At 41.0% G+C, this 14,467-nt stretch overlaps 1 protein-coding gene across 1 annotated transcript in view; it reads right to left on the bottom strand.

Annotated features, from left to right (window-relative positions):
- The window catches only part of CDH13 (cadherin 13), a 583,915-nt gene extending 569,685 nt beyond the window's left edge, over positions 1-14,230 (bottom strand). Inside the window, exon 1 of the mRNA XM_035902601.1 lies at positions 14,075-14,230. Within this exon, the coding sequence (XP_035758494.1) occupies positions 14,075-14,230 (156 nt within the window). The remainder of the gene's footprint in view (positions 1-14,074) is intronic.
- Positions 14,231-14,467: the final 237 nt, after the last annotated feature.

Genomic DNA, 14,467 nt, shown 5'->3' with positions numbered 1-14,467 from the left:
AATATGGAGTACAATATTCCAGTTTGGGGATCCTAACTGCTGCTATGAAATAGATAATGGGTAATAGGTGGCTGAAATGAACACTTTGTTTTCTGCCTATAGATCTGTTCTTCCAGCCTTGTGCACCCAAGGTTGAAATTTGGATCCCTCAGAGAGGAGCTTTGCCAAACCATTGTTAGCTTGATTGCCTTTTTATTAAAATTACAAAACTGGTCGTTAGAGGAAAGGCAGTACTTGTAATCCATCTACAATTTCTAACAGGCCAACTCCAGAGCCTCACAAAATCCTACTTGGAAAAGACGTGCAAAGGCAGCTGGCTGTGAGCATGATCACGTGGAGTCTGTACTGGCTGAAGGACAAATAGTGGTGTATCAATTTGGAGAGAAATAGTCATTAGGGATACTTTGGGGATTGGTGCTAAGCCTCGTTTTATTTAATGAACTGAAAGATGGGGTAAACAGCAGATTAATGCAAGGTTTTTCTAAGTTGTGAAGGGTTGAATCACTGGGGAAAAAAGAATAAATGGAGAGAAAAAAGAAGTGGGGGGGTGTGGAGAAGCTTGGCCAATGTAGTAAAATTCAGGTTGTCATAATATGCAGTTAAAACAACTGCAAAAGAAATAATCTGAGAGGTAGATAATCAGTTGGGGGAGGAAAAGCGATTTAGGAAGCTGTAATGCTTTCAGGCAACTGTGGAAAGCAAAATGAGTATAATGTTGCAGAGCAGGAGCACAGAAAAGGCCCCCAGTTCAGTGCTCTGTGTGTCACAGGTAGGTGTCTCTTTAATGCCGCAGAGGAGGGCACCATTAAAATATTGAGGACATTTTGTCCTGAGGGCTGGAATTTTCATGAATGCTCTGTACTTGCCAAAACCTGCTTCCAGTGAGGATCCCGGGAGTTTTTCCATTGATTTCAATGGGAGTGGATTTGGGCCATTGCTGAGACCTTTCTAAAATTGACCCATAAAACACAAAAGACACTGACAAGTTAATTTGGCCTCAGAGGTAGGCAGCCAGAACGATTAGAGTGATTCATTTAAAAGACAATATTAAAATAATTGACTGCACGTTGGCTGCACGGATGTTTGGTTAGATAATTGCTTAAGCATCGGTTATCTGTGGGTAGCACCAAAAACTGCGGTGCTAAACAGGGATCAGGAAGGTCTAAGGGGGAGAACAGCTGCAGTGAAAAACAACTAAGCGAAATAAATGTGGAAATTCAAAGTCCTTTCCCGGGATGAAGGTCAGCTGAGGACTAGTATTCAAAAAGTGCTAGGTTTTAAAATACAGTGAACACAGCACATGGGATTCTAATATAGCAATGTCTAAGTGGACTCTTTCTTTTCTGGTCTCAGTTATTCCATAGTAATTAATTGTATATGTATGTGTGAACAGCAGTTGGAATGTATTTTGGTTGATTGACAACAAACGTTTCCCATCCCAGACGCGAAGCAATAATTTCATTTTTTCTTGCATCTTTCTGAGTGTTTACAGTTCTCTAAATCCCTGCTGTTACTCTGCCATGATAGGGCCTTACGAAGACATTAGAGGCTCAGCTTCTTTTATGAAGGGGCAATATTTGAGGACAGGAATGTGCAAAGACCCCTTCAAGTCTGCAAAGAGCACTTGGCTGGTAGCTCTGTGTACCTGGGGGAGGGAGGGAGAATTTGGAGCTGATCTCTCTCTGACAGATTTCCTCTAAAGAGATAATATCCCTCATGGAAAATAACTAGGTATGATTTGTCAGTACATCTGGAAACACTGTTTAGGAGAATCTGAATGCAGGTGTTTAATTTAGCTTTCATCTGGGGTCTGCTAATGGACACATTGTTAAATATGACATTTTACATTTCACAGCAAATGGCACCACGCTGCTGAAAACTTTTCAGGGCTGATTGTCATTGATGCCCACCAGTATGAAAGGGCTCTGCAGCAGGCAACAGGAAAATGATGTTCTTCCTGACGTGAGATGAATGGTGTAAAACTATGTCAGATACTGCTTCCATCCCACCCATCGGGTAGAGGTTATCTGAGGACATCAGAGGGTAAATTCCTGGGTTTCATTAGGAACCAAACTAGGGTGGTATGATACAGAGATGCTGAAAAATTGTTAAATCTAAGTCAAGGGGAATTTCAGATGTCTTGTTCCTCAGATATCTACTTTTGGTTTATTATATATCCTTATTTGATGTTTCATATTTCATATCCTCACCCCAACCCGAATATAGTGAAATTTGCAATGCAAAAAAGGTCACTGTGTTACTACAAATGAAAAAATCGCTACTGCATTTGTTAGCCTTAATCTATGATCTCGGCTGCAAAATATTTTATTCATAAATGTGTATCTGCAAATCTAAAGGTAACATCTACGTAAAATATAATAATAAACAGTTATACAATAATGTTGGAGGGTGAAGAGGTGAAATAAATCTTTTCACCGATATTCTGAATTAAAAAACCATTTTTCAATCAGGTCTTATAAATGAATGTCTTGACAGTGAGGTGAGCAACAGATTTAATGGGCTAGATGTATTTCAGTGGAGATGCAGCAGTTTGGGTATGAGGAAGGGGACATCTGACTAAGATTCAGTATTGCCATCCTCAAGCACTCAAAGATTTTGATTCCACTCTAAAAAAAAAAAAAAAAAAAAAAGAAAAATTTGCAACTCATGTCTTTTAAAAAAGACTAAAAAGAAGTAGACAATGTTATTTACCTAATAGGTTCTGATACTTCAGGGTTATGATCAACACCACCTATCATCTTTTTTTTTCGGTATTGGACACTGGAGAGTGTCTCAAATATTGTCAGATGCACGCAATTGCCAGAAAGCTGACAAAATGGAAGACTGATAGGGAAATATGAAAATTGCCACTAGGTAAAAGTCATTCCCAAGCCATGAAAGAGAGAGCAGGGGCAAGAAGATACTTGACACGGGGACAGGTTTGTGCTGTTCGGGAAGGGAGGGATTTATTTGCTCTGGGTGAAATCCCTGCAGTGTCTGGGCCCAGAGGACTAGAGCTTCAGTGCCAACACTGTCACCACTGTGCGTTGGTCTAGAAGGTAAATGGCAAATGCACAATGATTTTACAAGCCCTTTGGCGTGGTACTATAGCAATACATGGTTCTTTTGGTAAAAATTGGTGTCTAAATACCATGATAGATTTCCGTTCTTTGCAGTCTTTGAGGAATGTTTAGCGCTGACTTGTATGTGCAAAAGTTACACTTCATTATAAGTCCTAGGCATTTGGAAACTAGTTAAACCTAATATAGACTAGATTTTAAAGTGACAAGATTTAAAATTAATACCATCCTAAACAGTTTTCTCTGAACTATTAAAAATCATGCATTTCTGTGTGGTCATAAGATCATAAACTGGCAAGATTAAGCTATGATCCCATGATTCCAAGAGCAAAGACTTCATAAAAAAAACTTCAGCAATCACAAGGCTTGAAATAAAGTCCCAAAAGTTGAAATAAGAGGCTGGGCAATGCTAGTTAGAGGTAATAATCTTTCCTTTTCAATTAAACTTGCCCTAGGTTTTTTAAAGTATGATCCCAAGCAAATTTGCAGTCTGTGGCAAGATCCCTTGATGTACGCAGGCTCCATGCTCTGAGCTGATGGCACTTTGGGAGATGGCGCTAGGCTAAGGCCAACTCAAGCTAATATTAACCATGTGGGGGCCAAATATGTATGGATTTATCCTCATGGAACTGCATATATATTGTATAAGAGATGCCTTATGTGCTGTGTGGTCAAAGCAGAACTTCACTGCAATATTCCATGTATGTACATATATGTATAGAAAAACACATGAATGATGGTGTAATCTATATGAACAGTCAGTGAAATGTTTTAAAAAAATGAAACAGGTTAGATATTTCTCAAAAATTATTTTTGAGTGATTCCAGTGCTGATGAATGAGAGGCAATACCCCCGTCTCCTCCCTTACCCCTTTCCCACCAGCAACCTTTAAAATGCAATGCATTTATTCCAAAATCAAATTTACAGCTTACTAAATGGTTTTTGTGTGTTCAGAATGCACCCAGAGAATGAATTTATCAGAAATAATTAATGTTTTTATAGCCGACGCTGATTGCTGCGGCATCACATTTCAGCACTGTACATAATTGCAAATCATTTCCTAGAGGTGTCATGCAAAAGCAGAAGATGCCTTTTGGAGTAGCGTAATGCCCATGGAATGTAAGATTAATGCTTGTATAGGACAAGAATACATGTAAAGAGTCACTGTCTTTTTTTTTTTTTTTCCTTCCTTTCTAACCTTGTTGATGTCATGAATATCAATTTACATCTTTTTTTTTTTTTGAGATAATTTAACACTCCATTTAGTCATCCTTGGTAATGCAAATCATATCAATTCTGCTGCCAGACTACAAGGTGATCTCCATTGTATCCCTTGGAAATGAGAGATCCATTTTTCTTCATTTATTTTTATTAAAAGAAAAATCTTTCTTTTTAAGCCTTTTGATAAGAAACAATTGAGAATTCCAGGAATTTCAATCAGGGAGCAAAGTTGTAACCATCCAAAAGTACTACCCTTTGCTCCTCAGCTTTTCTGTCTGCCTCCCCTCCCTCCTTCCCTCTCAGCCTATTTGCATAACATGATTTAGAGAGCAGTAATAATTACAGCAGCCTCCGAGGAACGTAGAGAGTATTGCAGATTCCTTGTAGGAAGCAGCAATGCTGCCCTGCGTCTTTTCAAGACGTGTGAAAGACCAGCTGGTGCCTTGGCTAACTCCCAGGTCTACCTGAAATGTCCTAAAGCCTCTTCTTCACGGTGCTGTGGGTCACACCTGGGAAATCATCTCCCACCCCCCATGTTGCTGCCTGGTCTCTCATGTCATCACCAGGACTGGTAGAGGCACTGATCAGGGCAATGTGGGACCCTCAGTGTTTCATTCTTCTGATCCAGAGTTCATGTTAACGAACATAAGTTATTGGACACCATAAGTAGAATATTTTTTCAAATATAATTCAATGGGCAAAGGTTAAGAAGCTATGCGGAATGCTTGTTGGTTTGTGATTCTTGCTGGTAACAGTTGTGAATATTTTGTGTGCTTGTGCATATTCAGTTCATGCCTCAGGCTTGTCCTACTGTTAAAGGCTGCTGAGGCACATAATATCTGAGAATGAGGAAACTCAATATGGAATTTCAATATCATATTATACCTCTGCTAATCAGGATCAATAATCACCATTGCTCAAAGCCTCTGAGGTCCTTTCCAACCCCACAACAGCTCCGTGAAATGGGAGGTGTCAGGGTAGGGCTTGCTGATCAGAGCACCAGAATGAGCTCCTCCTACGCTGCAGAGCAAGGACCTGTACCTTTATGGCACACATCTGATAAAAACATACTTAGTGTTTCAGAGGGGGGGGGAAAAAACATATCCATCAGAAAGTAGGATATTTTTTTTTTCGTATTGTATATGTCCAGGTGTCAAAAGAACCACAAAACCATTTGATTGTGTCTTCAAGCCAAATATAGATGATGGGGATTTTTGTCTAGAAAATATCTCTTCCAGTTGATCTGGGATGGGCATGCACCCAGGTCCAGGATAAGGACTGACACACGTGGTACCCAATAACTTACTGACATTTCTGCCTTGCGCATGAGGCAAGTTACCACAAAGCAGAGAGGTGCTGCAAACACTTATGAACATAAATACATAAATCCAGAAGGAAAGTAGAGCACATCAGAGCTGAGTAACAAATTGCAAACCAAAAAACTTTCCCTTGCTTCCGCAGGAAGGCCCAGAGGAGATGGGCTCCTGGGGACCATCCAAAAATTCTTCTGTCCTGTAGTGCCCGGTTGTGTTGGCGATACAAGCTGGGGTGGTCCAGGCTGCGTGGACCTTCCAGGGATGCACCAGGGCCGCAGGGAGGAGGAGGAAAGCAAGGCCAAATGCCTATTGCATAAAGCATAACAGGTTCTTGGTTTCTCATGGTGAATGCTGGGGGGAGGGGTGGGGAGTGTTACGCAAATAAGTCAATAATTTCTTTTTCAATTTATTTTTGGTAGGTTTTTTGTATTCTTTAGTGATTCACAGGTTGAGCACTATTGCATAAAGATAGGTCAGTTTAGGCTGTTGAATGAGATGCTTACAATGGGAAATTGGCTTTTCTGGAGAATGAATATCCTTTGATTCCTGTGCGGGTATCTTACTGAGAAATCCATTGTGAAGAACCGTACACCCAATTGTTCCCCTTTAAAGTGAGTGAATTTTTATGGGGACCGAGACCTGGAAGCACATTTCTGTGTAAGAAATGGAGCGTGCAGAGAGAGGGGCAACTGCCCTCTCCCCACTCCGGCGGGTCAATATTGTTAGTCTGCGGAGGAGAATGCCTTGCCAGGGCTTCATGTAAAAGTAGTATGGGGAAAAGCATCCATAAAAAATAAAAAGTCTAATTGTGTACTGAAATATTAGCATAAATCACTTTCTTGGGCCATTTCTGGGGGGTTAATTTGAGGACACTTTTGTGGCAAATCTTCAGCAGAAAGCTTTAGCTTTTATAAAATAATGGCACTGGTGAAATTCTGATTTCGCTCAGGCGGAAATGGCTGAGAAATTTTCACACTAGAGGAAAAGATACCAAAAATATCCTTTTAAAATTCTTGTTTCCATGGTCTAAAAGCTGTAATTATTTTAAATGCTTAATGGTAGCTCAGTATCTATATTGGTGACTGTTCACTTCTGTTTGCACTGTAAATTTATCCTATTAGTATACGTGTGTGAGTGTGTGCATTTATGGATGTTTAAAATACATATGGTATGGAAAAAATATATATTTATCCATTAGAAGTGACTTGTTCTTCTGTCTTTTCAAATGTCTTGCTGCCAGCTGCCTGTTTCAAAGGAAGTGAACAGCTGAAACATTACAGCAGTCTAATTTTATGTCTGTTTATCAGGCACTGCTGCTTTGCTGTATATTTTCTGAAAGAGTTTATTGTCCACTAGGGCTCTTTTTAAAGGGAGGCTTGGATACTGGGGACCTTAAAAGTGATGAAACTTAAATGCAAATCCATTTACCTTTTCTTCCATGCAGTATATTCTACTACCTGCACTCTGAAATGCAGAAGATGACTGTTATGGTACCCTGTTTTTTAATCTAATGTTGACTCTCTTGCACTAACTTTCTTATATTTACTGTTTCCAAATAAGATGCAAATTGCGGGATACAGAAATCACCCAAAGGTGGCTGGCTGTTCCAGGCAGAGTAGGATTTAACGTGCTTGGTCAGTGCTGTGGTGGTTATTTTACTTTCATTTCGTCTTTGCTAGAGGGCCTGTTCCTGAATGATGGTGAAGTCCCTGGATTTGAAAACACAGCTACAGGAGAGGAGGTGCTGATAGGAAAAAGCAAAGATGGGTATGAAATACCAAGGTGGGAAAAATTTTTCTCCTTCAGACCAGCAGAGTAACGAATGTGTTTCTGGTCTGTCTTTTGACTGTTCTTGACTGATCTCTACAATTAGAACTAAACACTGCATCCTCAGAAAGAGATTCAGTCCTTGATTCAGAAATGCCTGTGACAGTCTTTGCTTAGCTCTGAGCACGCCCTTGCTGCTGCTGGGATCATGGCAAGCCACCTTCTGAAGTGTTTTGACTGGTGGCAGAAATAACCATTGTGTGACATTCGGTTATGTTGGAAAAATCTTCTACCCGTCTGGGGGATTCACATAATCCATTCCTAGGGCCATCTCTTCAGTTTTAACAACGTTAATTAGAAGAAAGCGCATCCATAGCAGAGCTTATCTGTGTTCATGGTGCATGCTGGGCCGCTCATGCAGAGGCTGGTCTTTAGGCTCAGGCAAGATGAGCAAGTAGACAGCATCATCTGCTCAGCAATTTTTAGGTGCATTGTGCAAATGGTTTTCCATCTCTTGTATTGCCTCTGTGGTGCTTTTGATAATGAGCCTCATCACAGGCAACCTTTTTGCGCGGTCACGGGAATGTGCTGAGGCAAGCAAAACACTGTATATCTACCCAAAGCACCATTCTTTTCGTACCAGGTAGCTGCAAGTGTAGAGTTGATGCTTCATAAAATTCTGACATCCTGGAAAGGGAGTCCTAGATCTGTTTTATATGCTGTAGTAAAGGTGATCTTTGGAAATTGTTTGTTGAATAACTCCACAGTCTGCTGTACATCATTTTTATTGATGATAAGGAAGATGTCATCAGTATGGCTTGCCTTGGAGAGGAAGGTAGTGAGACATTGAGTTGGCTGCAAACATTATATTCTGTGTTAAAGACTTCAGTGGCTATTGTGGAAAGAAAATGTTCCTACTGGTACCTTTGGGTGTATGGGCTGCAAAGTTTATCAACATCCCCTGATGCTGTACGGGCCAGTGCCACATAACTCTGCAACTTCCAGGAGGTCCTTTGCTCTTGCATCAGGGCTGCTTATTTTTCAGTGCCATTTGATGGTAGTTTGCTGTGAATTACTGACTTCTGTTAGCAGTCCAGCCATGGGGATGGACATGTGCAGGTCTTTAACCTTCAAGCTCAGAACTGTGCCCCTGCCTGCTGAATATGGTTAGGGGTTTTTATGATAGCTGCAAATTGTAGACTATTAGGGGAGAATGATTGGTTTTATGAGCGAAGCAGGATCTCTCTCATCTACTGTATGTGCTGGGTCATAAAGGGGTCACCTATCTCATGTGGGATTTACGTGGGCAACTGCCTCCTATGCTACTGAGAGCGGAAAACCATTACAGGGTATTACGAGAAGCAGTTTACAGATTAAATTGTAAAGCATACACTGCTACTAACCAAGATTACTTTGCAAATTGTCTCTCTCCTAAATCAGTTCATGTCCACTGAAATCACACAAAACAATTAAAACCAAATAATTTTCAAGCCAAATGCTTTCTTTCCCCTTTAGATAGGTCTTTAAACCTCTTCGTAGAGCTTTTTCTCCAGGAGTTTTCCACCTTCAGAGGAGAAGTATTCTTTCAGCCCTAGGCATAAGGGATAGTGAGCTTTTTCTCCAGGAGTTTTCCACCTTCAGAGAAGTATTCTTTCAGCTCTAGGCATAAGGGATAGACATGCACACCGGATTTGTCATGTTTCTATAGATCTCTGGGGTTACAGTCTCAGTACTAACACTTGAACGCAACTGTTTTGTGCTTGGGAAAGGAATTGTAAGATAAGATCATCTCTGCAACCAGGAAAATAAGGAGTTAATGACTTCACAGATCACCGTTCTGTCTTATTATTTGGTACTCAGGCTCATAACTGCGATTCCTATCTCAGACAGTCTTATATGTTCTGTACCGTTAAATCCTATAAGTTTTCTCCCTTCAGATACTATGCGATAGAGGCATCCCTGAGACTGGAGCCTTTTAGAAGCTCCTGTTAGAGGGCAGCTGCCACAGCCTCACTTCTAACACATCTCAGCTATTTTCATCTTTTCCTTTGGGTAACTCTGGGAAGAGAGCACACTTGAATCTTGAGAGCCCACAGCATTTGTCATACCTGCATTTCATTTCATTCCTAGTACTTTCTCGAGACATTTGCTTTCAGAGACGTTTTCCTCCTATTTGTAGTTTTGATGGATTTTCAGCTTTTCCCATCCATTACTGAAAATGGGAATTAACCTTGAGTTTGAAGATTCATCGTCTGGTCATTACAATATCCGCAGCTTAGAGAACAGTCCTGTGTGAGCGGGTGAACACGGCTGCTTGCTTCCCAATTCATGGCAGTGTTTTTCTGTACCTGTTGCCACGGGCTGCCAAAATAGGTTGACTGATGTGTGCCCATTATGCCTCTTCCTTCCACTTTAAGGACCGAATTGAGGGTAACTTTCATGAGATTTGGGGGTTCTTAGTGCCATCTGTCTTGTCAGTCTTTCCTTGGATGTCAGCTGTGCTACGGCCATGAGTAGATAGTGACCACACAGTGCCCTTTGAGATCTGTCCACAGAGCAAGCCACAGCACTGTACAAAAATACATCCTCTAACTTTTCTCTTTAACCCCCTGCTCAAAGTCTGCTATTTCTTCCTGCTCACGCCCTGGCCACCAATGCCCTCCATGTCAGAAGATCAGAGAGGATGAAAGAAACTTCTGCTGTCAGTATTCAAAATTTCCAAAACTCTAGAGAAACAGCCATTACCACTTGGGTGGAACACCAGGGATTTCAAGAAATCCTGCATGTGTGAGCCCCAGCTAGGTGTCAGTGTCTGAAAGTGGGAGTTATTTCCCACGGTGGGAAGAGAAGATGTCCCATGTCGGTGCAATGGGAGCCTCCCCCAAGCCATTGCTGGATCTGCTGCAGCTGAAGAGACACAGACTGGGCAGAGCTGCGGCAGGCGGCTGCCCACTGCTGTCAGCAGTGATTAAAAAAATTAAAAAGCCGAAAACTTATGGCAGCGCTTAGTAAGTCCCAGGTTATTTGCTCGGTGTATTAAGAGACCTGTGTGTCAGATTTTATATCGGTGCATGCACCAGAAGCATATTTAATGTGCTGCACGCAAAGTGGTGATATTCTGTGTTTAATAAATGTGTGTGTGTGTGTGAGAGTATTGATGTATGGCACTCGGTGGTGTGAGGAGCAGCCTTTTTCTGCAAATGAGGCCACCTGTTCCTCCTTCCCCGATTTGACAGGTTTTAGTCTCTTCACTGCAAGTGGGTGGACAGTTGGATTTGATTTACTCGATACTCTCCTCTAGTGTGATTGCAGCATAATTATATCAATAATCAGCTCCGTTTGTGGTCAAAATGTTCTCCGGCATACACACACTGGCACACACACACATATCCCAGATCGTAACACGTTTAGAAAATGTGTCCCACTTTTTGTTCAGAATGGTTAGGTTATGTGATAAATACAGATTGATTTTTAAGAGCTCGTAGCTGTTACTCAATCGACCAAGTGTGTGTGGTACACGATAAAATTTACAGTTACGCTTTGTAGGTATTTCATCAGGTAAGACTGGTCCTTGTTAGAGAAGTGTAAAAAATTGGATAATTGATTTTTTTTTTTTCTTATTTAGATTTGCAGGTTCGCCTAAAAATTGGAAGGAGACTAAAGCCATGGAGGGGCTGGCGGGGGGATGAGGCCATGCTACACAGGCAAAGAATATACATTTTTCCACCAAAAAGAGTGATCAAAATCCATTTTGGAGAACATACAGTTTTTCACTCCTCTGAAAACAAAAATTGTTCTATTTGTGTAGGCTTTGGCTAGTTTTGTTATTTTTGAGCTTCAAAAAATTATAAAAGTAGATATAATTAGAAACACCACTTCATTTTGAATAAGTATCATTGAAAAGGTTTTTTTTAAGATTTTTTTTTTTTTTTAAGGTAGGGTTGCATTTGGGTTTTATTAACCAGTTGCCACATTTGATGCACAGTCATGGATTATCAACTGACCAAGTTTTTGGGGGGAAAAATGGTTCCAAGCACTGAGTTTAGTTTTGAAACACACATGTGTTTGCCATCAAGGTCCATGCAATGTGTGGCTTTTAAAGTGTACTTAAAGACAGCACAAGTGCTGAACGCATTGGAAATTGGGAGGAATCTGGAATGGGTGTGTGCTGGATTAGTTATACCCTTGGCATAAGCAAAAAAAGCAGACACGAATGTGCGCTCGGATCTGAAGCTGAGCAGCTGGTGAGGCACGGGAGTGTCACCCTGCCATCAGTGGCACCATGAACTAGCATTTAGCTTTTTTCTGCACTTCTTTCCACACCACTTCAGATGTTCCAAAAAAGTAGGTTGTAGATAAAGGTGGGGATGAGTGATGGTTTCCATAGTAGCCTCTAGGATTTTTAATTTTTTTTGGACCAAAAAAAGCCGTTCTTGTTGAATGCTTGAATACCCAAAGCACGGCACTCCCACTCCCCACACTGGACCTGTTCTGGATAAACAGGTAATGTCAGGACTGTTGGTCAAGTCCCTTCCCACATGTTTGAAGTTAAATAGACCCTCTCCAACCTGCACATATACTGTAACTTCATCAGGACTGACAGTTTCTCAGTGATTATAATTCCCTTTCTATCCAGCTGCTACAAAAAGCTCATTACTGCAAAGTATCCCTTGCCTTGGCAATGTTTTAAGATGACCAAGCTGTGCCAAGCCAAGAGTGCAGATGCAAAAGGTTACTCCACTGCTTGGTATGATGAACGCCAGTCTGCAAGACCAAGACAGACCAGTGGTCATTTCATCTTTGACAGCACTAAAAAAAGGGAATCTCTCATCTTTAACTAATTGTTGTAGCAAAGGCTCCCTCTGCCTTCAGCTCTGCAGTTCTCTCTGCACGGAAACACCAGGCAGTAGGGGAGGGGGGTGTCTTTCTCACCAAGAAAATCTTCATGAGCCTCCTTGGCTCATTCCCACAGCCTGGCAGATCAGGGGCCCAGGCAAATTATGATTGCCTTGATTATTTTTTTTTTTTTTCCCCAGGCTGAAATGAATGGCCTGGCATAAAAGTGAGCAGAAGTAGTAAAAAGGAAAGATGGTGCTGGTTTTAGCAGCTGGCCAAAGCCAGGGTAGCAGAAGATACTCCAGAGAAATTTATGGCTTTGTCCCGTCCTGTATTGGGCAAGGGGTGGAAAAGCAGTCCTGGGCAAGTTCCTTGTGTTGTGCCTTGGGTTTAAAAGTATTTAGTACAGAAAATAAAATCCTAGTTAGCTCAAGTTTATACGGTCTTTCTACTCTCTTCTCCCAACCCTCATCCTTCCTGCTTCATGGGTGATATCCCAAAATATCTCCCTCAGTGAGGCGATGACATCAATGTTTGTGACACTTCTGAGGGTTGTGACATCACCACCCAAAACATTTCCGGTAAATGAGGCAGGACTAGGATGGTTTGCCAAAGTGGAAAATTTAATTTTATTGTTGACTACACTGAAACCTGGATGTTATAGAGTTTGAGTTTTGCTTTTGTGTACTTTCACTTGAAGGTAACTGTGTGTTGTGCATCACAGTCCCCCTGCAAACACCTCTGATGATAACAAATCTGACACCTGTAATTAATGTCCTTCCTGGTACCATCCTGTATGTGATCACACATTGGGTAGGACAGAGGAATAATTCATCAGAGCAGGGGGGGAAAGCAATTTCTTTATTTACAGGCTGGAGGGACAGGCTGGAAAGGAAACTTGGCAGGGAGGAATACCTGGTATCTTGCTTAGAAGTGATCTTAAAGATGACACATCATTAATAAAATAAAACCCCATTTCTTATCAATTTTCTGGCAGTCATATTCTTAAATAGGCCAAGCAAAAACTATATTTTTGTTTTGTGGACAGAAAGGTTAATAACCAATTCATTTGAACTCAAAAAAGCCACAAAAGAATTCTCCCCCTATTCACAAGGAAAATTTCTCAAGATCTTAAAAGCGTCTTTAAATAAAATAGATTGTGAAAGACAGCAGTTCAAATAAGCTCTTTTTTTTTTTTTTTTACATATAAAAAAGCTAGAATCTATCTGCAGAGACAGATTTCTCTGGCTTGAAGTCATGTTTTCAGTGGTGAGGGGACCAAAATTCATCAGAATCTAGTTATAAGTCAAGTCTTCAATTGGTGTTTTGTTATCCTAAAAATAATGGAAAACTCTAGCAAGGCTGGAGAGCATGCGTGTGTGTATTTATGTGGGTATTTAATAGGGGATGGTCTTTATCTTTAAACTTCCTATTTGAGTAGAGATTTAACTGGACCTTTGGCTTCTTCATGTTGTGAAAAAGGAGCATGTTAGCATTTTATTGGTGAAACGTGTGCATTCAAAGCAGAGCATGGCATTTAAAATCCCTTGGGAACCTTGTTTGATCATTTTCTCCCTGATAATGTTTGCGTTGCTCTTGTGTGCCTCTCTTGTTGTAGTTTCCTTATTTTGATTGTGGTTTTATCTGCTCACCAAACAAATTGTTTTATCTATTTATTTTTATGAACCTGTGCCAGAGATTTTATTTATTAAGATAATTGGGCCAGAGAAAGGAAGAGCAGGAGATTTCCCCTCCAGACAACTGAGCTTCAGTTAAACTTAAATGAAATTACAGAAAGGAACAGGATTCTTTCTGTTTCTTCTGTGTGAGCTGGAGGTGGGCACCAATTCTCACCCTCTCCAGCCTTGCTTCTGCATGTGTCACCCTTCCTGGTGCAACCCACTCGACGCACTGTGGGGACACCACTGGGAAGAGGTGAGCATCTGCAGTGGGTGGAGGTGGACACGGGGGATGGTTAAGCTGCAAGGGTGTACCAGATCCATAGTCCATGCTGTTTCATTTGATTGTAACAGCAATAAATGAATGTCTAAAAGGTTTTGCGTCTCTTCTCAGGAGGAAGGATAATTGTAGCCCATCCACCTCCACCTACAGAAATTCATCCATCATTGATGACTTCTATTGCATGTGATTGATTGCATCCAAGATTCATATTGCATAGACTTGGAGAGCTGCAGGTTTTTAAAATAAGAGCAGATTCTTCCAGCTTTTCCTACGTCGTCCCTCTTA

The sequence above is a fragment of the Egretta garzetta genome, unplaced genomic scaffold, assembly GCF_000687185.1.
Source record: "Egretta garzetta isolate BGI_Z169 unplaced genomic scaffold, ASM68718v1 scaffold39, whole genome shotgun sequence".
NCBI classification, from domain to species: domain Eukaryota; kingdom Metazoa; phylum Chordata; class Aves; order Pelecaniformes; family Ardeidae; genus Egretta; species Egretta garzetta.
This window is presented reverse-complemented; position numbering and strand designations above follow the sequence as displayed.